Raw genomic sequence first — 21562 nt, forward strand, 5'->3', positions numbered from 1 at the left:
TATCTATCTATCTATCTATCTATCTATCTATCTATCTATCTATCTATTTTTGTCTTTTTGAGACAAGGTTTCTCTGTGTAGCATTGTAGACCAGGCTGGCCTGGAACTCACAGAGATCCACCTGCCTCTGCCTCCCCAAGCTCTAGAATTACAGGTGTGAGTCACCATATCTGGCCTACTTTCTATTTCTAATAAGCATGAAGAAATGTTCACTAATACTTGTGCTGCATTCACTCTGTGCCAAGTTCTATTTGTTCGTGTTGGATGTGTGTGTCTATGTGAAGCATGCACAAGAGCATATGCACATGCAGAGGCCAGAGAAAAATGTTGGCCATCTTCCTCTGTCGCTCTCTACCTTACTGCCATTGAGGCAGGGTCTCTCATTGACCTGGAAACTTACTGTTTGGGCTAGGCTGGGTTAGCACACTCCCAAGTTCTGCCTGTCTCTGTTGGTGTTACTGGCATGCACAGTCATGAGTGGCTTATTATGTGGGTGCTAGGGCTTTGAACGCTAGTCCTCACGCTTGATCAGGAAGTGCTCTTACCCACTGAGCCACATTTACATTTTTCTAGTGCAGTCCCCATGATTATACCAGGAAAGCGTATTCTGCTATACTCCTTTTGCGGCAGATTGGAAGATGGTGCTTCAAGAAGCACATTTCATTTCATGAACCCAGTGTAGCAGCAAGACTTGAATCCAGGTCACATTTTATAACTGCTGCGTGCTCACTGGGAACCAAGGAGCACTCTGAGACATGGGAAATAGACAGATTTGCATGCACACATCTTTCTTCCTCATTTTCTAGCCTCCATTCTTAAGACTCAAGTAGTATAAAGTGGAAAACAATTAGAAGTGCTAACTGTAGCGTCCCTTCCTGAGAACCATGCCAGACTTCATGATGAAATTAGCAAGACTCTGTAAACTAGACTGAAGCTGACCCACCTCTAATAGCCTCACTTGCGTCTCTGCTTTGACCCCCTCCCCCTTAGGATGGATGAAAATTACAATCTCTTGCCACATGGGGTCAATTTCCAAGATGCCATCTTTCCAGACACACAAGAAAACAGAAGGATGTTTTCCAGCCTTTTCCAGTTTGCCAACTGTTCCCAAGGGCAGCAGCTGATGACTTTCTCGAGTGACTGGGAGATCCAGGAAGACAACAGGGTAAGAACTGGCTAGCTCCCGTAACTTGGCAAAACGGTCATAGCGTAGCCATATCTTCTATGAACATCGCGATCATAGGTGTCAAGAATGTTCTTCCAAATCATGTGTTCTTGTGTCTCTTTCCCAGCTGCTCAGAGGCATTGGATGCCTCTGATTGATTAGGAGTGCTTGATTAGGAGTTCTTGACAAAGTAGGAATGAGAGCAGAGGAAGACACATATTCTCCTTCAAAAGGGAGACAAAAGTCAAAGCCATATTACATTTGATTTAAATATGTAAATCTTTTGGCACAGCGCACAAGAGTAAGTGTTCAGTACTTATAAACCGTTATGGCTAGTCTTTGACTGACATTCTGAGGTTCTCAACCTGTGGATCACGACCCCTGGGGGGTTGTCAAACAAGCCTTTCACAGGGGTTGCATATCAGATATCCTATAATTCATAACAGTAACAAAATTACAGTTCTGAAATATCAACAAAATAATTTTACGGTTGGGAGTCACCACAACATGAGGAGCTGTATTAAAGGGTTGTAGCAATAGGAAGGTTGAGAGCCACTGATAAGAAATTTTCTTGGAAGTAAAGGAAATGAAATAAAAATTCTCAGAGCTAACATTAAATGCTCATTTTTTTTAAGATTTCTTTTTTGTGTATGAGTGTTTTGCCTTTATATATGTATGTATACCATATGTGTGCCTGGTGCCTGGTGAGGTCAGAAGAGGGTGTTGGTTCCTTGGAACTGGACTTTTGGATGATTGTGAGCCACCATGTAGATTCTGGGAATCAAACTCAGGTCCTCTAGAAGACTGGAAAGTGTGCTTAACTGCTGAGCCTACTCTTTAGCCTCTATTCCATGATTTTTAAAATGTTAATCCCTTTAAAGTTTACGGGGTATTTAATCCAGCAACAAGGCTACTCTGACTAGAATACAGACACACCTTTAATTCTCAGGAGACAGAGGCAAGCGGATCTCTGAGTTCAAGGCCGGCCTGGTATAGAGCCAGTTTCAGGTAAAGAAAAGTTTTAATTTAATCCCAGCACCCAGGAGACAGAGCCATGCAGATCTCTGAGTTCTAGTCAGTTTTGTTCAGGCAGTTCAGTTAAGTCAGTGAGTTGAAAGGCAAGTGCTGTTGAGTTGAGTTTGTGGCAGATCAGTTCGTGGAATTCAGAGGCAGTTTTTTTTTTCTGTCAATGTTTATTTATTTTAATATATTTTTTATTTATCACAATTTGTTCACTGTGTATCCCAGCTGTCGGCCCCTCCTACATCCCCTCTGAATCCCGCCCTCCCTTCTTCCCTCCTTTTTTTTCCTCCCATGCCTCTCCCCCAGTCCACTGATAGGGGAGGTCCTCCTCCCCTTCTATCTGACCCTAGCCTATCGGGTCTCATCAGGACTGGCTGCATTGTCTTCTTCTGTGCCCTGGTAAGGCTGACCCCCTGTCAAGGGGAGGTGATCAAAGAGCCAGCCACTGAGTTCATGTCAGAGACAGTCTCTGTTCCTCTTACTTGGAGACTGAGTGCCATGGGCTACATCTGTGCAGGGTTCTAGGTTATTTCTATGAATGGTCCTTGGTTGGAGTATCAGTCTCAGAAAAGACCCCTGTGCCCAGAAATTTTTGGTTTTGTTGCTCTCCTTGTGGAGCTCCTGTCCCCTCCAAGTCTTTCATCATCCCCTACTTTCATAAGATTCCCTGTACTCTGCCCAAAGTTTGGCTATGAGTCTCAGCATATGTTTTGATACCCTGCTGAGTAGAGTCTTTCAGAGTCCCTCTATTGTAGGCTCCTGTCCTATTCCTTGTTTTCTCCCTCTGAGGCAATTTTTCCTGGAGAGTTTCCAGAGCCAGGTTGAAAAGAGAACAGCTTGACACAGATGAAGACAGAATGAGCCAGAGAATGAAAAGGGGTCAGAAGATTAGAACAGATTGCTAAGTTAGTTTGAGGCCAAGCAGAGCTATTTAGTCAGAAGCTGAGAGAAGCCAGATAGAATTAGTCAGTTTGGAGAGAAGTTTGAGCCAAAAAGGCTAAGTTGAGCCAGCCAGCCAGAGTTCAGAAAGAACTAGACAGGGTGAGTTTATTCAGCAGTAAGTCTCAGAGGCTTAAAACAGTCTAGGCCTAGTTTAGATTGTATGGAGGCTAGAAGCTTCCAGGACTAGGCCTAGGTTAGCAGACAGAGGCAGTAAGCCTCTAAGACAGTTACCTCAGGTGAATAAAAGTTACTTTTACCCAGGGTAGCCCAAGTAGCTGCAGTAAGGGTTAATATTACTTTGAATATGGAAATGTACCCAATCTGAGCCAAATGCCAGTGATGGAAAAATGTTAGGGATTGCTCATTTCTCCAAACAATGGTGGTGTCAATGGCACTGATGAGATAAAGTCAAAACAGGCCTGTGAGCTGCTGGCCCATCACTCCACGTCCTCTATCCAAAGTAGATCTGAAGTTAAACGATCAGCTTCTGAAGCCAGGTCTGATGTGGCTATCAAATCAAGCAGTGACCCTAATTTATGGGTTAAAGAATCATCTTGGATGTATCTGGCGGCTCCATTGTTTCTATCCATGTGAGGGTGTCACATCTTGTCTGGTGGTTTAGTCTAGGACAGTTGCTTTGTTCCTATAAATGTTGTCATCTTCAGCCCAGGGGTCCTTCGTCCCACAACCTTTCTCTTCCGCTCACAGAGTAGCCGATCCTGTAACAGGCAAGGCTGTCCAGACACAGAAGTTATTCATTTGCTTTTTCACATTGTCAAGAGGTTCTTGCCATAGAACTACCCTGCTGACAGCAGTCTAGGGTGTTCTCATTCTTCTTCCATGCTTTCTGAGAGTTTTCTGGGGTTCCTCAGCCTGTGTTCTGTGGCAGCATGGTCCTGAGAACTGACTTTGTCTTCTCTTTTCTTCTCTTTTCTTCTCTTTTCTTCTCTTTTCTTCTCTTCTCTTCTCTTCTCTTCTCTTCTCTTCTCTTCTCTTCTCTTCTCTTCTCTTCTCTTCTCTTCCCTGTTAATGTGCACAGATACATGTGTGAGCTTGATGCACTTGCGTGTGTGTGTGGAGATGTGTGGAGGCTTCTAGTTTTGGTCTCTTGGTGCAATATTAGTTACTATTCTATTGCTGTGCTAAAACACCATGACTAGTTCAAGTTATGGAAGAAAACATGTAAGTAAGCTGATTGTTCCAGAGGGTTAGAGTTCATGAAGGTTCTGAAAGGCATGGTGGTGGGCGCAGCTGGGAGTTATCTTGATACCGAAGCAGGAGAATGAGAGAACTGGAAATGGGGTTGTCTTTTGAAACCTCAAAGCCCACCCCCAGTGATACACTTCCTCCAACAAAGCCACGCCTCTTAATCCTTTTTAGACAGTTCCACCAGCTGGGAACCAAGCATTCAAACCCGTGAGCCTGGGGGGACCATTCTCATTTAAGCCATCCACTCTGCTCTTTTTTTTTTTTTGAGACAAGGGTCTTTTATTGTTTTAGAACTCACTCAACAGGCTGGGTTGCCTGGCCATCAAGCCCAAGGGGTCCCTGCCACCTCTGCCTCTGTACTGGAATTAGGAGGGTGTGCTGTCATGCCTGGCTTTTTAAATGTGAGTTTTGGGGGATGAAATTCAGGTTTTCCTGCATTCATAAATACGTTACCATCTGAGCTCTCTTCAGTCCTGTTTTCCTGTGCATGTGTGTGTGCTTGCGTGTGCATGTGTACGAGTCACACCTAGCCTATCAGGAATGTAATCAGTTTAGTTTTAGTTTATTTTGTGGGATCTTTGCATACGTGTGTATGTGGCCCACACTAGCAATAGATTTGTGTCAGGAGATCAAGTATTACGGCACAAAAGCTTAAGGGGCTCAGCCTTAAAACTCTTCAGCTGCATGGCTTATTAGCCTTTTGCTCACATAATGAAGTTATTAACATTTGTTTGGAATTAGATTTTCCAACACTAAAAAGGGGAGAGAATGGAATACTAGGCCCTTGGGGAATAGTTTCAGAGTAGAGGCACGTTTATTGCTGTGGGTCAGATCTGATCTTGGGGAGACACTTTTTCCCTTTAGTCACCCCGACCTCTTAGATAATGGAGTGCTGGACACATGGAGAAAGTGTCAAAATCTGAAGTATGTGTGTGAGGGATAATCATTCCGGAATGCTGTTCTAATGGTCAGGAAATCTAAAGTTTTGATTTGGAACACTCAAATTCCCAGACCCTTTCCTTTCCTTCATTCCATTTTCACTCCCTGCCCTCTTTCAAAGGGACCACATCAGAGTTCAGTGAAAGTATCCATCTGTCTGTCTGTCTGTCTATCTATCTATCTATCTATCTATCTATCTATCTATCTATCTATCTATCTGTTGTGTGTGTTTGTGTATATGTGTGTATGTGTGTGAGCACCAGGGTCTCATGATATAGATTTCCAGGCTGGTCTTGAACTTGCTGTACAGCCCAGGCCAGTCTCATATTCTCAGTCCTCCCAGGTCAGCCTTTTAAGTGTGGAGTTGAAGGCATGTACCACCATCCCTAGCAGCTAATTCTTTCAACATTTAACCTAAGGGCTGGAGAGATGGCTGGGCGGGCAAAAGATCTTGCTCCATGTTGTGGGCATGCTAGCCAGAGACACAGAGGGACATGTTTGTGTCTTTCCAAAACATTATAGCTTATTGAATAGCAATAAATTCTCAAGGCCCAGAGGTTTCAGTGACAGCAACCTGACAGACAAACAGATAATAGACATCACACATGCTAAGTATACATGCATATATGTAATTTACAGGAGGAATACAAGTTAAAGCAGCTGCAGCAGAGTACAAAAGGTTTCAACGAGAGGCTGTATGAGTCTATATCAATAAGATACAAGCCAGACCAGTGCTGGGAGGTGACTGAAGTCAGGGTTTGAGAGCAAGGATACAGAGTTCAGCGGTGTGGTAAAAGCCTGAGCCCAAGTCCAAGAGCAAAAAACTGCAGTGTCCTCATTTGGTTCCCAATGCTGTGGTAATGTCCATGACCAAAAGCAACTAAGGGAGGAAAGGGTTTATTTCATCTTACAGCTTGCAATTCCTCATGAAGGGAAGCAATCTGAGGGCAAGAAGTGAGGCAGAGATCGCTGCGGAGGAATAGGGCTTACTGCTGTCCATCTTCCCATGGCTTTACTCATCCCAGGTTTTAATACCACTCAAGGCAACCTGCCTAGGGGTGGCAACCCCCCGACAGTGGGCTGGGCTCTCCTTCCTCAATCACTAATCAAGAGAAGACCTCATAGACTTGTCTATAGGCAATCTGTTGGCAGCATCTTCTCAACAAAAGTTCCTTCTAACCTAGAGTTGACAAAAACCAGCATGGGCTGTTTCAGGTCCAGGTTCACCTGGCTGAACAGGTGAATGGGCAGGCAGTTGTGTAGCCTGAGTCAGCAGAGGGACCCTAGTGGATCTGAAGCTCCAGGGAAGTTGTGGAGTTCTCTGTTTGTTGATCCTCGATGTGTATACTCATTATCAGGTGATAGGTTGGTGTGATACCATACAATCAAAATGTTAGGTGTCTATCACTTATGGCATCCAGTCAAGGGAATTATACTCTGGTATAACTGTTTGCTTTTGTCTGGCGTGTCTAGTAAGTTCTCAGGTCTAGTTGCCCTGATTGGATTTTAATATACTCATGTGCCTCCACACTCTCAATTCACTCCAGTAAATGAACCGGGTGGTTCCCCTTTACTTCTGGTCATTTATCATCCTGTGTTGGCTGGGTGGTGCCTGCAGCTTTACAGTTTGTGTGTCTACCTACATAGGGGCTGTAGTCATCTTTTCTCAAAATAGAGTAAAAAAAATCTTAGGGCAACACACAGGTTGATAAACCACTGTTTTATACAAGATGGAGTAACTTAGAGTAGATCAAAGCCTCATCTCAGTGTCACACAAACCTGGTGACCTGGGTGGGACCCTCAGAACCTGCACAAAGGCTGCATGCAGGTATCTGTGATCCTAGTACACCCCTACTGGGGAGTGGGAGGCAGAGACAGGAGTATTTCTACGAGTTCTCAGTCAGCTAGCCTGGCATACTCAATGGAGACAGGCCCTGTCTCCAACAAGATAGAAGGTGAGAACTGACTCCCGAGGCCGTCTTCAGACCTCAACAAGCATACCGTACCATGTTTGTAAAAGCATGGCAGGCAGAGTATGCCTGTAGTCCAAGTACTTGGGAGACAAAAAGAGATGATTCTTAGCTATTAGACCAGCCAACCACTGAGCTCTGGGTTCAGCTAAGAGACCCTGGCTCAGTAAATAAGACGGAGAGCAGTCGAAGAAAAAGACACCCAACATCAGGCCTCCACATACAAATGTGCACCCACACATATGCTCCCACACATGCAAACATGGATGAATACACACAGCAGACACACACACACACACACACACACACACACAAACACACGGATATGCACAAACACACAGAAATTTTAACTTAAAACTATCTATACTTTTAAAAGTTCTGTCGTGAGCCCTGCAAATTTTCTCTGTAATATGGAGTGTTACATATGGTTGTGTGGGGTGATTCAAGTGGTTGTGTGTGGACAAAGAGTTACAGGAAGATTCCTTCCTTCCTTCCTTCCTTCCTTCCTTCCTTCCTTCCTTCCTTCCTTCCTTCCTTCCTTCTGAAACAAACCAAGAAAATAACAAAAACAAGCAGGAAAGAAAGCAAGCTACAACACCTGCCCTTTTCCATGGGCAGGCAAGCCCCCAGTTATCTCCTCTTCCTAGGACAGGCATGGCTATGATCTCAGACACGTTAACCTGTTTTTCCTCAACCTAATGCGGCTTCATGATGGCTGCTTAGATCACCTAGCCTCCAAGCAGGAATAAATGCTGGGCTGGGGAAGCTTTTGATAATAAGAACTCACTAATCCCTCACCTGTTCTGAGAGCACTTGTGAGTGGCCCTGGACTTTGCTACTCTCACAGTATCTTAGAGGACAAACCTCTCGGGTGTGTAGCAAGCTCTTACGCTTTTTGTTCTTGGTGCCGTTGCTCTCCCAGCTTCCTTGCAGGCTGGACAGGTGACCTAGACTCCAGTCATGAAGGATACACCCGATCCTCTTCATTAATAGGTTTTTCTTTCTCTTGGAGCACCGTGTGACTTGGAGAGGTGATGTGGAGGTTAAGGGCTGGACCAGTAGGAAAATCTTAACACGGGGATGCTTTTGTGTAGTACACTCAGGGTGCCATTCAACTTAATCCACAGGAGCAAAACCCTCCCACACTCTGGTTCCTCCCCAGAACTTCATTCTCTCAGTACTCCCCCACCCCGTAGTTCATAGAAACATAATCTTGCTTTCAAAAGTTGCCAAGACGTCAGTGGTGCCACCAAGTGTTCAGCCCCTCTCCGTTGGTGTCATGGTGTTAACGGGGCTTGAGAGGGAAGTCTTTGGCAATCGGAGGCTTAACTGGCCTGGCTCTCTGCACTCCAGCCAAGAACATTTTTCCTTTCTCCTTTTTTCCCTGCTTGGGAGAGTGTAACCGTCAAAACAGAAGTTGGATATTTTTCCTTTTCTGCCAGTACTGTCCCCTAGGACCAAGACCTAGCCTGACCCCACTTACATCAGTCTGTCATAAAATGCCATGGGATTAAAATAAAACCTGTGAAGGTCAGGCTGCCTCCACGTTCTCCTCTCCTTGTTTGGAGCTGGGAAAGAGCCGTCTCACCCCAACCTGCTTCAGAAAGAATGTAAATTCCTCATCAGATCCGATGGCTCTGCTGTGTGAGGAGGAGTGACCTTGGGCATGTCCTTTCATTTCTCAGAGCTGAAGTTTGCTCATCTAGAAAATGAGACCCACAGAAACAAAGGTTGCTGCACCAGAGCATGCATCTGATGTGCTCGTAAACTATGAAAAGCAGCTCAGGGGTTCATCATGACTGTAGTCATCTCAAAGTCTTTCAGCATGGCATTTTTACAAATTAAATAAAAAGCTGTCTGGGGCTGGATAGATGGCTCAGTGGTTAAGATCGTATACTTCTCTTGCAGAGGACCAGAGCTCAGTTCTACGCATCCATGTCAGGTGGCTCATGTTCATGTTTACACACTGCCCCCCCCCCCAAACATACATGTAACTGAAAAAAAAAAAAAAGCTTTCTGTTATTCTCCAGGGAACTGTAACTCCTATGGCCTGCTGGGATTGGGGACTGCTAATCCCCACCTCACCTCACCTCACCTCACCTCACCTCACCTCACCTCACCTCACCTCACCTCACCTCACCTCACCTCACCTCACCGCTTTGACTGGGGAGAACAGTAGAGGGCATAGTGTTGGTAATGGGAATGGACTAAGGGGAAGCGAGCGTGCAGTGTGTGCATTTGCTTCCATTTAGCAGCATTTAAACACTTTTGGGCAGGAGCACTTTGAAGAAGTATGTTAACTGACCTGTAAAAAGATAACACATTCACACTTTCAGGGTCCAAACCTGAAAGTAGAGACTGGTATCAGTAGATCTTCCTCTCTGACATTCAATCCCCAGTTCTTGCCTACCCTCAGACAGACAGCCCAGATTATTAATTTTTTTTGTGCAAACATTCAATGAATGTTTTGATACTGCAAATACAGTTCAACGTGCATGGTTTACTGTTGTCTTTGATGGAGTCATGGTTTGTGATTGTGGTAACTGATTGTGTACACTTAGCTGTGCTTTGTTTTAGTCACGTATAGATTTCCATGTCTGAGGATGTCTTAAATGGCTGTGCAATATTCCATTGAATGGATGTAACATGATATGTCATATTTAATGAAGCCTCCTGCTGTGGGTTTGTGGGTTGTTTCTAATACAACATCATTACTAATGGTGCTGACAGAATTACATAAAACTAATTTACATGACTCATTACTGTGTCTCATCTTCAGCAAATACTTGGGTGCTTCTGAAGACGCAGCTCCCGTGTGAAATGCTAAATGTAAAGGCCCTGATATCATATGGTCCTATGGTTCTGATTGGCAACAGACATACTCAAAAGACCACATTGATCAAAAATGTCATACTCTAAAGGTCATTGCATAATTTTAAATGGAAATAATTGTTCTAGCTTAGGAAATTGAGCATCGAAGAGTTCTTACCTGGACTTGAAGGGGGGAAGAAAACCTGAGATACGATCTAGCATGAAAGAGGCGTATTCACGTTAATGTGGTGCCAGCAGTTCAGAGACAGAAGAATATGTGCAACAGCCTGTGGTGGCAGGGCGTGGGGGGTGAAGAAGAGCCTTGTGGTGCGGCGACGGGTATGGCTGGGAAAGACGAGAGCCCAGTTCTGACAGGCGCTGACCATGCCTGGCTTGATAAGCCCCTCGGAGGATCCAGACTGTGTTCCAGTAGCGGTGGGAAATCTTTGACCCTTTGAAGGGAAGGGTGATGGGAAATCAAGTAAACAAGAGTGGGACCTGGGGTTGGCCGGGTTAGAGGGATTCCCTGTGGTGCGGCTGAGAAAAAGCGATGTACTGGATCGGTGTTGGACTAGGATAGAAACAGCAGCAATGAAGAAAAATGATCAAATTTGAGAGATACTTGGAATTAAAAAAAAAATTAGTCTTTATCTCTGTCTCAGAAGAGTGGCCATAAATTCTCCTCCTGTCCTGGGAGGGCTCCAAGGCTGGGCGTGGACATTCGCATTGTGCCTTTTATGGAACATTTCTTCCTTTGGAGGATGACTGTAAGTGTCTGACCTGTGACCACACGGCCCACTCATGGGAAATGCATGCAATATGGCAGAGGCCTCCATCACTCTTGCTTGACATGTGTTTGGTTTATTCCCCCCCCCCCCCACGAGACAGAGTTTCTCTATGTAGCCCTGGCTGTCCTGAAACTTGCTCTATAGACCAGGCTGGCCTCAAACTCAGCGATCCCCCTGCCTTTGCCTCCTGAGTGCTGGGATTAAAGGTGTGCATCAGCATGCCTATGTAGGTTTATTCCTTTGTTAAGATTTGGACCTGCTGTATCCTCCGCTCATGTTTTCAGTGCTGAGTCTCTGCTTGTTATGCTCCTGTAGAGCCCTCAGGTAAAGCGACCTGGCTGGCAGAAGTTAGGTCACCAGGTACCCCTTTGAAGATTATACCCACCCTACATTCTCTGCTTCCTGCCAGCTGGGTCTGGACAGCTGCCACCTCACACTTGAGCCGCCATGGGCAGGGCCACTCTGCTATGCCTCACCCACCATAATGGACTGAAATGCCTCTGAAACCGTGAGCCGAATCAACCTTTCCCTCGTCAAACTGTTTCTGTCAGGGATCATGGTCATGGCGGCATGAAAGAAACTGATAAGCATTCTCTGAGGGAATCCATGGCTGAGAAAATGGGTTAGTGTCAGCGAGTCAGTCAAGTGAATGTGGAGGATGCAGCTTAACAAGAAGTACGATGTGTCACGTGCAGTTTATTACTTAAACATCCCAGGGGAAAGAGGACAGATGACTTCACAGGGCCAAAAAGAAGGGGGTCTTGTGCAGGAAGCCTGCACTCAGCCAGTATGTAAGAGGAAAATAGAAAGTGAGGTGACTACAGTTGAAGACCTTTATTGGGGTCCAGGGCACAACTGAAGGAAGTTTCTTAGTTGCTTTTTTTTTTTTAAATTGCTGTGATGAGATGCCATGACCAAGGTAACTTATAGAAGAAAGGTTTTGTTTGGCGCCTAGAGTGTCAGAGGATGGGTCCATCACCATTATGGTGGGAAGCAAGGCAGCAGGCAAGCAGGCTTGATGGCGGAGCAGTACCCGGGAGATCACACATTGAGACACAACCATGAGGCGGACAGAGCTGACTGAGAATAGCATGGATTTTGAAGTCTTCAACAAGGCCACACCTTCAAATCCTTTCCCCAAAGTTCTACCACCAACCAGGGATCAAATATTCAATCTCAGAAGCCTGCGGGGCCACTTTCACTCAGACCACCACAGTTTCTCTCAGGGAGTTCTGATTAGTCCGCCTTTTCAGGAAAGGCGTGGTGGTGGTGGTGGTGGTGGTGGTGGTGGTATGTGCCTGTGTGTGTGGTGGGGACTGGTTACATCATGCTGGCAGTCATCAGAAACAGGACAGGAAGCCTACTGGAGTATAAATCTCAAGGCCTGTCCCCTAAGACCCCAATTTTCCAGCTGCCCCTCACAGAAGTCTGGCAGTTTCCCAAAATACAATCCCCATCTGGGAACCAAATGAAAGGACATTTCACACATGGACCATGATCTGGACAATTTTTGTTTTGTTTTCAGATAGTTTTTCTGTGTAGTCCATCCAGGCTGGCCTCAAACTCATGTTCTTCTGGCTTCTTTTTCCCATGTGTGCTGGGATTACAGCTGTGCACCGCCACAGCAAGCACAGGCACCTTGGAAAACTGTGTGTGTGTGTGTGTGTGTGCGCGCACACATATGTATACACATGATCATCTGGTACATGCTTGTGTGCCCATATCCATGAGCACATGATCACGTGTTTTCCCATGTCCTTCTGTCTAGTCTGAGACAGGGTCTCTTTCCTGTTTACCATGGTGTACACTAGGCAGGCTCTCAGGCTCACAGAGATGCTTCCGCTTCCTCCTTCCCTCTCACTGTAGGAGCACGGGGATTACAAGCACATGGTACCGGATTTGGCTTGATGTGGGTTCTAAGGATTACAGGCCAGGTCCTCAGGCATATGTAGCAAGTGCCCTGCCCACTTAGCCACCCGATCAGCCCAAGAGGTTCCATTTAAAACTTGTGTTGCTAACCTATAGGAACACAACTCAGTTTTGTGTATAAATCTTATAACTGACAACTCATTGAATGCACTCAGGTCTAAAGATTTTGTAGATTCCATGCCATTTTTTTCCCATAAATAATCATGTTGTCAGTAGGGTACAGTTTTAATTCCCTTTTTTTTTTTTCAAATTGTATGTCTTTTTAAAAAATTTATTAATTATACTTTATTTGCTTTGTATCCCCCCTGTAGCTCCCTTCCTCTTCCCCTCCCAATCCCTCCCTTCCCTCTTCTCCACGAATGCCCCTCCCCAAGTCCACTGATAGGGGAGGTCTTCTTTTTCTTCCTTCTGGTCCTAGTCTATTAGGTCTCATAAGGAGTGGCTGCATTGTCTTCCTCTGTGGCCTGGTAAGGCTGCTTCCCCCTCAGGGGGAGGTGGTCAAAGAGCAGGCCAATCAGGTCATATCAAAGACAGTCCCTGTTCCCGTTACTATGGAACCCACTTGGACACTGAACTGCCATGGGCTACATCTGTGCAGGGGTTCTAGGTTATCTCCATGCATGATACTTGGTTGGAGTATGAGTCTCAGGGAAGACCCTTGTGCTCAGATTTTTTGGTTCTGTTGCTCTCCTTGTGGAGCTCCTGTCCTCTCCAGGACTTACTATTTCCCACTTCTTACACAAGATTCCCTGCACTCTGCCCAACAGTTGGCCATAAGTCTTAGCATCTGCTTTGATAGTCTGCAGGGCAGAGCCTTTCAGAGGCCCTCTGTGGCAGGCTCCTAACTTGTTCCCTGTTTTCTCCTCCTTCTGGTGTCCATCCTCTTTGCCTTTCTGGATGGGGACTGAGCATTTTAGCCAGAATCCTCCCTTTTAATTATGTATGTTTCCTTTAAATCTTACTGCATTGACTAAGTTGTCCAGTGTGATCACGCTTAGGCATGTAAGAATGGGCAGTATGTTTTATATATGCTAACTGCATTTTGCATTTTTGATTAAGGAATCATATGATCAGAGATTAGAGAATTCAGCTTTTATCAGTTTGTGGACAGTTTTAAAAATATCCTTAAAATATTTTCAGTGTGCACAGTACTGGTTTATATAAGGACACTCACAAGCACACATTGCTGAGCACATTTGTACCTAGTATTTGTCCGCCTCCCATCTCTCCACACTTTCCTCTTCTGTCTCTCTTCTTTTTCCTCTAGAGCTTCATTTCTACTTTCCTGTCATGCATACACACATACATAATACATATATACATACACATACATACACACGTACATCCATACACACATGCTTACATAATTGTATGCATCTCTATAAACATCTAAGAACAGCAAGTAAGAGAAAACCTATTTGTCTCTCTGAGGCTGGCTTAATTTATTTAACAAAAGTCATCTCTAGTTGCATCCATCTTCCTGCAAAAGACATAATTTTATTCTTCCTTACGGCTAAGAGAATTCGACAATGGATAGGTAGTGAGAGTTGTTACAATGTGTTGAATTTTGTCACATGGTCTCTCAACATCTACGGAGAGGTCATAGGCTTCATCCCTTTTAGGCTGTTAGTAATGTAAATGCTCAAGCAGGCACTTGCAGCATAAAATGTGGCTTTTCTATATTTCCTGACTCCGTTGCTAACATTTTGTCGGGGATTGTGTATGTGTGCACATGAGTGTGCATGTGTGTACGAGCTGGGTGTAGAACCGAGGCCTCAGGATTGCTTACTGTCACTGAGCCCTTGGTGTTTTGGTTTTTTTTTTTTTGTTTGTTTGTTTGTTTACTGTTACTCATCTAAGGAATCTGGTCTGCAGGTTTATTTCCTTGTAATTAAGAAAGAATATCAAAGTAGCACCGCCTCACAAAATGGCCTTTTGTTTGCTGGGCTCGCTGTGTAGCGTTGGCAGTTTTCCCCTCATTAGCTGTGTGTGAGCGCAGCTGCTTTACTGTAGCAAAGTATTGGTGTCTGGGTGAGTTGAACAAGAGAAATGTATTCCTCACATTCTAGAGATTAGAAGTCCAAAACCAAAGGTCAAACGCAGAAGGAACAGCAGTTTTGAGATTGCAATATAATAATATCGTGTATCTTCCTTTCTTTTTTTTCCCTTCACACCTTCCCATGTACCCCTCCTTGCTCTCCTTCAAATTCATGGCTTCTTCATCCATTGCTTGTTATTGCATGCACAATATGTTCATGCATGTGTGTTCCTAAACATGATCTGTGTGTCCATATAATGCTACTTGTATGTATGTTTTCAGGGGTGACCAGTTGGTACTGGGTAACCAATGGTGTGCTCCTCTTTGGGGCAGCTATTTCTCTACCTCTCAGCATTCCTAAGTTGTCTATAGTTCTTAGTATTGGGTTGAGGCCTTGTGGGCTTGCCTCATTCACCTCGGTGCATTTGTTGTCCTGTTCTGCTCATGTTTGGGCAGTCATGTTGGTGAGACCTTCCTAGGGGACGGTCTCCCAGCAAACTCCCATGTGCATGCATGTGTGTGTCCATCCTTTAGAGCACCTGGAGGTCAGAGAGGCCACTGGGTGGCATGTTCTACCACCCTCTACCTTATTCCCTGGGACAAGGTCTCTTAATCCTGGAGCCAAGTTGGCAGCCAGCAAGCCCCAGAGATCCCAATGGTGGGTTTAGATGCTTGTGTGGCCACACGCAGATTCCTGTGTGAGTGAGTGCCGCAGATTCAAACTCAGGTCCTCCTGCTTGAACAGCAGACACTCTGACTCACTATCCAGCCCTAGGGGGAAAAAATAAAACCATGTATGAGTTTGTAACATGACATGCAGAAAGTATTAGGTCAGATTTGTACATTTCCACAGATAGTTTATCAAATTATTTAAGAGATTACTTAACACCAGTGTCGATTTCATCTGGGAAGTCTTAAGTATTGAGAAAACCTCAGGCTTTCAGTAGCAGTATTCTTAAAATTCTGAGTTTTGGTGGACAGCTCAAATGTTATTACTGGCGGCAGCAAATACAGTCATTATTTTCTTTTAAGTGGCAGGCTTGTTTTAGTCATCCTTGAAGGAAATGTCTTTCAACTGAGCAAATATAGTTTGTCACTCATTCTTTCAAGTGAAAATAGTGTTTCATGAAAAATAAAAAAGCCTCTATCTTGGCTCAAAGCTCCATCCGAACAGTTGACCTTGAGACACCACTGTGCTAAAGAAGCTGTGAGTCCGGCTTCTTTATACAGATTGTTAAACACGTGTATTCAGATCTTTAGAAAAACGAATAAAATTTACTATCCTGTCATCTGCAAATAGTGATACTTTGACTTCTTTCTTTCTGAGTTGTATTCCCTTGATCTCCTTTAGTTGTCTTATTGCTCTAGCTCGGACTTCAAGTTCTATGTTGAAGAGACACAGAGAGAGTGGGCAGCCTTGCCTTGTCCCTGGTTTCAGTAGGGTTGATTTAAGTTTCTCTCCATTTAGTCTGATGTTGGCTATAGGCTTGCTGTGTATTTCAAAATTTGTGGCATATAAGCTAATGATTCTTTTGATTTCCTTAGTGTTTGTCATTAGGTCCTCCTTTTCATTTTTGATTTTGTTGCTTTGGATAGTGGCTCTTTACCTTTTAGTTAGTTTGGCTAAAGGGTTGCCTATCTTGTTGATTTTATCAAAGAATCAGCTCATGGTTTTGTTGATTTTTTGAATTGTTTTGTTTGTAATTTATTGATTTTACCTGTGAGTTTGATTATTTCCAGCCATTTATACCTCTTGGGTCTCCTCCTCCTCCTCCTCCTCCTCCTCTGACTTTTCAGGTGTGCCATTAATTTGCTTGTATGCGATATCTCACCTGTAGCTCCCTTCCTCTTCCCCTCCCAATCCCTCCCTCCCTCCTTCTCCATGCATGCCCCTCCCCCAGTCCACTGATAGGGGAGGTCCTTCTCTCCTTCCTTCTGATCCTGGTCTATCAGGTCTCATCAGGAGTGGCTGCATTGACTTCCTCTGTGGCCTGGTAAGGCTGCACCCCCCTGAGGGGAAAGTGATCAAAGAGCAGGCCAATCAGTTCCTGTCAGAGACAGTCCCTCTTCCCATTACTAGGGATCACACTTGGACAGTGAACTGCATTGGACTACATCTGTGCAGAGTTTCTTGGTTATCTCCATGAATGGTCCTTGGTTGGAGTATCGGTCTCAGAAAACTCCTCTGCTCAGATTTTTTGGTTCTGTTGCTCTTCTTGTGTAGCTGCTGTCCCCTCCAGGTATTTCTAGCTCTCCCTTTTTTTTCATAAGATTCCCTGCACTCTGCCCAAAGTTTGGCTATACATCTCAGCATCTGCTCTGATACCCTGAAAGGTAGAGACTTTCAGTGGCTCTCTCTGGTAGGTGCCTGTCCTGTTCCCTGTTTTCTTCCTCTTCTGATGTCCATCCTCTTTGCCTTTCTGAATGAGGATTGAGCATCTTACCCAGAGTCCTCCTTCTTGATTAGCTTCTTTATGTGTCCAGATTTTAGAGGCATTTAGTGCTGTGAACTTTTCTCTTACCATTGCTTTCATTATGTCCCATAAGTTTGGGTGTGTTGTGTCTTCATTTTCATTGACTTCTAGGAAGTCTTTAATTTCTTTCTTTATCTCTTTCCTGACCCAGCTGTTGTTGAGTAGAGAGTTGTTCTGTTTCCATGCATGGGTAGGTTTTTGTTATTTCTGTTATTGTTGAGGTCCAGCTTTAGACCATGGTGGTCTGATAGGATACAAGGGATCATTTCAATCTTCTTGTATCTGTTGAGGCTTGCTTTGTGCCCAACTATATGGGCAAATTGGAGAAGGTTCCATGAGGTGCTGAGAAGAAGGTATATTCTTTTGTGTTTGGGTGAAAAGTTCTGTAGACATTTATTAGGTCCATTTCTTTCATTACCTCTGTAAGCTTCATTATTTCTCTATTCAGCTTCTGTCTCAATGACCTTGCTGAGAGTGGGGTGTTGAAGTCTCCCACTATTAATGTGTTGGGATCGATGTGTGATTTAAGCTTCAATAATGTATCTTTTACGAATGCAGGTGCCCTTGTATTTGGGGCATAGATGTTCAGAATAGTGATGCTCTCATGGTGGATTTTTTCTTTGGTGAGAATAAAGTGTCCCTCCTCATCTCCTTTGATTAATTTTGCTTGAAAGTGTTTTATTAGATATTAGGATGGCTACTCTAGCTTGCTTCTTGGGTCAGTTTGCTTGGAAAACCAGAAATCCGAGGGCCTAGCAAGATGGCAGAGCAAGTAAAAGTGCCTGCTGTCAAGACTTGATTCCTGGAACCCACATATTAAAAGAGGACCCACTCCCACAAATTGTCTTCTCAACTCCACACAGGCTGTGGCATGTATCCATCCACCCTACACAAATTCATGTAAAAAAAAAAACATGTAAAACTGAAATGAGTGACCAGTCATACAAAAATGAGGCAGAAAAGGAGGAACCCAGACAGAAGAAAAAGCCACGGTAATTGTTGCCAGGATGAAAACAGCTTGGCACTGTTAGTTTTTTTCATCACCACAACAAATAACAGAGAGGAAGAATTTGAAGAAGAAATGGCTTCTTGGGGTCTCTGGTTTCTGAGGTGTTCCCAGTTGGTTGATCAGTGGGTTCCTTGATGCAGTCATCATGGCAGGGCAGTTGGGAGGGCCAAGCAGCTTAGTTTACGGAGGATGGAAAGCAGACAGACAGGGGCCTGGAACAAGATGCAGCCCCTAAGGACATCTCCAGGGATCCTGCTTCCTTCACCTACAGCATCACTGCTCTTGACCACCAAGCCATTTCTCTGGACTCCGCGTTGTTCTCCTGACTTACCTTTCACCCTAGTCCAGTCTTTGCTCCCACTTTATAAGATATTTAGATATTCCTGTAGGGCCTCAGCTACCCCTAAGGTACTGGCCAGTGCCACAAATGTTACACTTTGGGGTAATATGATCTTAATACTTTGCTTTGTTGACAATAAAGTTTTAGGGCAGCAATTTGTATCCAGATTAGGCTTTGCAATAGAGTTATGAGTTCTAATTTTGACTTACCACTAACTTTATGATTTGAGATATTACTTAATCGCCCTTGGACTCAGTTTTTAGACTGTAAAATGGGTCTAGTATAAGGTAACATGGTAAACAGTTTGAAATCAATGCTTCTCAGTTTATGATGTCACAATACAGTTAATCCATCAAGTTGAAAATATCTTAAATCATAACACATTTAGGGGCTGGAAAGATAGCTTGGTAGGCAAGAGAACATGCTGTCCTTGTAGAGGATTGGGGTTTGGTTACAGTCTACTCACACTGATGGTTTACAACTGTCTGCAACTCCAGTTCTCAGGGAATCTGATACCTCTGACTTGTGTGAATGCCAACATTCAAATGAATCTTTAAAAACTTTAATAGTATCTAACTAACAGTCTTTGTTAGGGTTTGTATAGTTGTGATAAAACACTATGACCAAAAGCAGCTTGGGGTAGACAGGGTTTATTTCATGCTCACATTTTCATATGACAGTCCAACACTGAAGGAAGTCAGGGTAGACACCTCCGGGCAGGAAGTGAAGCAGAAGCCATGGACGAATTGTGCCTTACTAGCTTGCTTCTTATGTCTTACTCAGCCTGCTTTCTTATATTATTCAGGATTACCTGCGCAGGGCTGGTACCACGCGTACTGAGCTGGGCCTTCCCACAGCAATCAACAGTTGAGAAAATGCCCTACAGTCTTGTCGACAAGTCAGTCCTGTGGAGGCATTTCTTAACTGAGATTCCTCTTTGCTAGAGACCCTAGCCTATGTCCGCTTGACATGAGAACTAGCCAGCACACCAGCCCAACATCATAGCTTGGTTGTAGTACACTGTGGAGTAATACACCATCTTCCTTCTGATCATGTGACTGGATGGGACTTGCAGATGGCTGCCACCTGTGGCTGGCGTTGTAAGAAGAGATGATCAGACAGTGTGGCACTAGGCTGGAAATGGATTAAAATTCAAAGCGTGGTTTCTACTAAATTCATGTCACCTTGTGCCATCATAAAGTCAAAAGTCATAAATTGAGCTGTCATCAAGGGCTATCTGGACCAGTTATGTGTGAAAGGTTCTAGGTCATGGTTCTGATAGAGTTGCTTATGGATATCAAGGCTACACCTCAAGGCAGCCAGGCCTTTATTTCACCCATTAGGAATTTTGAGTGCTTCCCTACAACCTTAGCCACTGTGCAGGTTTTTAGAAAATACAGCAGAGAAATTTGACTCTGGTTTCTGAACTTAGTAGGTACAGTCATTTCATATGGACAGAGGGCTAGTCTTGCAGAGCCGTGTGAGATGGGAAGGCTTTATTGGCGAAGAGAAGATGAATTAGGACAGGAAGGAGCATGAATGAAGGCAGAGAGCCCGGGTGCTCGTGGGAGGATAGGAGACTGGCCTGCTGGGTGGGGAGTGTGGCCCAGATGAGTGGGCCTACGTGGGAGAAGAGCTAAAAAAAGGTGGCCTCCAGCATGCAGACGTGAGACTGGGTCACTGCACTGAGTAGGCTCTCCTCTCTCTTCCCTGATTCCCTCTTCCCACCTCCCACCCCACCCATGATGCTGGCAATGGAACCCAGGGCCTCAGACATGTTAGGAAAGTGCTCTACCATTGACACTCACCCTGAGCCCATTTCTCGCCCACTCCTTTTTCTCCCTTTGGCCTTCAGTATTTTCTTGAAATACAGCTCTGGCTTCTAAGTACGGACTAATGCTAGCAGTAGTTAAAAAACGTTTTAAAGTGTAGATTCGCAGGCAGATGCAAAGACAGGTTCTGGGTGTCCCTTTGTGAATGTTCCCCTGTTAGGGTCATGTGTCATGGGAATACAATACCAAACCTCGTAGTGACATTGGTCACATCCACAGAACTTATCCAGATGTTCCTAGTTATACAGGGGTGTGTGAGTGTGTGTGTGTGTGTGTGTGTATGTGTGTGTGTGTGTGTGATTTTGTCACATGTGCAGCTCCCACTGCACCACCACCACAATCAAAATATGGAAGAATCTCATTACCACACACACCTCATGCTACCCACACCTCCTCCTCCTCCACCTGGCACCATTCCTAGATTTTGACATGGGGATTTGAACTAGGGTCCTCATGCTTGAAGAGCAAGCACTCTGGCCCACCCCCCAGCCCACAAGCCTACATGGTCTATTTCAGGTGGTGCATAGCTATAACTACACACCTTGAGAGATCCTCTGTTCACTCAGCCTTTCACTAATCTAGAATCTTACCCACGTTGTTATGTTTCTCTTCATTGCTAAGCAGTGTCCCGTGGTTGTGCCACCATGGTTTAACCTGTGACACTAAAGGACATTTGTACAACTATTAGTTTCAGCTATAATGAATACAGCTGCTATGAATAGGCAAACACTTTTAAGAAGAATTATTTGTTATTATTATTAAAATTATTATTAATAATGATCTCCGAGACAGGGTTTCACTGTAGTTTTGGCTGGTCTGGAGCACACTATGTAGACACTATGGTCTCAAACACATAAAGATCTACCTACCTCAGCCTTTGGATCGCTGGGATTAAAGGCATGTGCCACCACAGCTAGCAAGCTTCATTTAAGATTTTTACTCATGTGCATGTGTGTGTTATTTGGCATTTCTGCCTGACTCAATTTCTCCATCAGCAAAATAGGTTAGAGTAGGTCATTAACTTAGGAAAATGAGCTTTGCAAAAACAAAAACCAAAGAGTCATCTTGCCCTAAGTCTGCCGAGATGTGCTCA

The 21562-nt window shown here is 44.5% G+C and overlaps 1 protein-coding gene across 6 annotated transcripts in view; it reads left to right on the top strand.

The window, feature by feature from the left end:
- Ccdc3 (coiled-coil domain containing 3) overlaps nt 1-21562 on the top strand; it is a 171110-nt gene that overhangs the window by 81960 nt on the left and 67588 nt on the right. For all 6 annotated transcript variants that reach the window (XM_055593852.1, XM_055593850.1, XM_055593853.1 and 3 more), the window contains one exon: nt 991-1165. In XM_055593852.1, the coding sequence (XP_055449827.1) occupies nt 992-1165 (174 nt within the window). In that variant the 5' untranslated portion in view covers nt 991. The remainder of the gene's footprint in view (nt 1-990; nt 1166-21562) is intronic.

The sequence above is a fragment of the Psammomys obesus genome, unplaced genomic scaffold (genome assembly GCF_907164565.1).
Source record: "Psammomys obesus unplaced genomic scaffold, mPsaObe1.curated_primary_1811, whole genome shotgun sequence".
Lineage (NCBI taxonomy): Eukaryota > Metazoa > Chordata > Mammalia > Rodentia > Muridae > Psammomys > Psammomys obesus.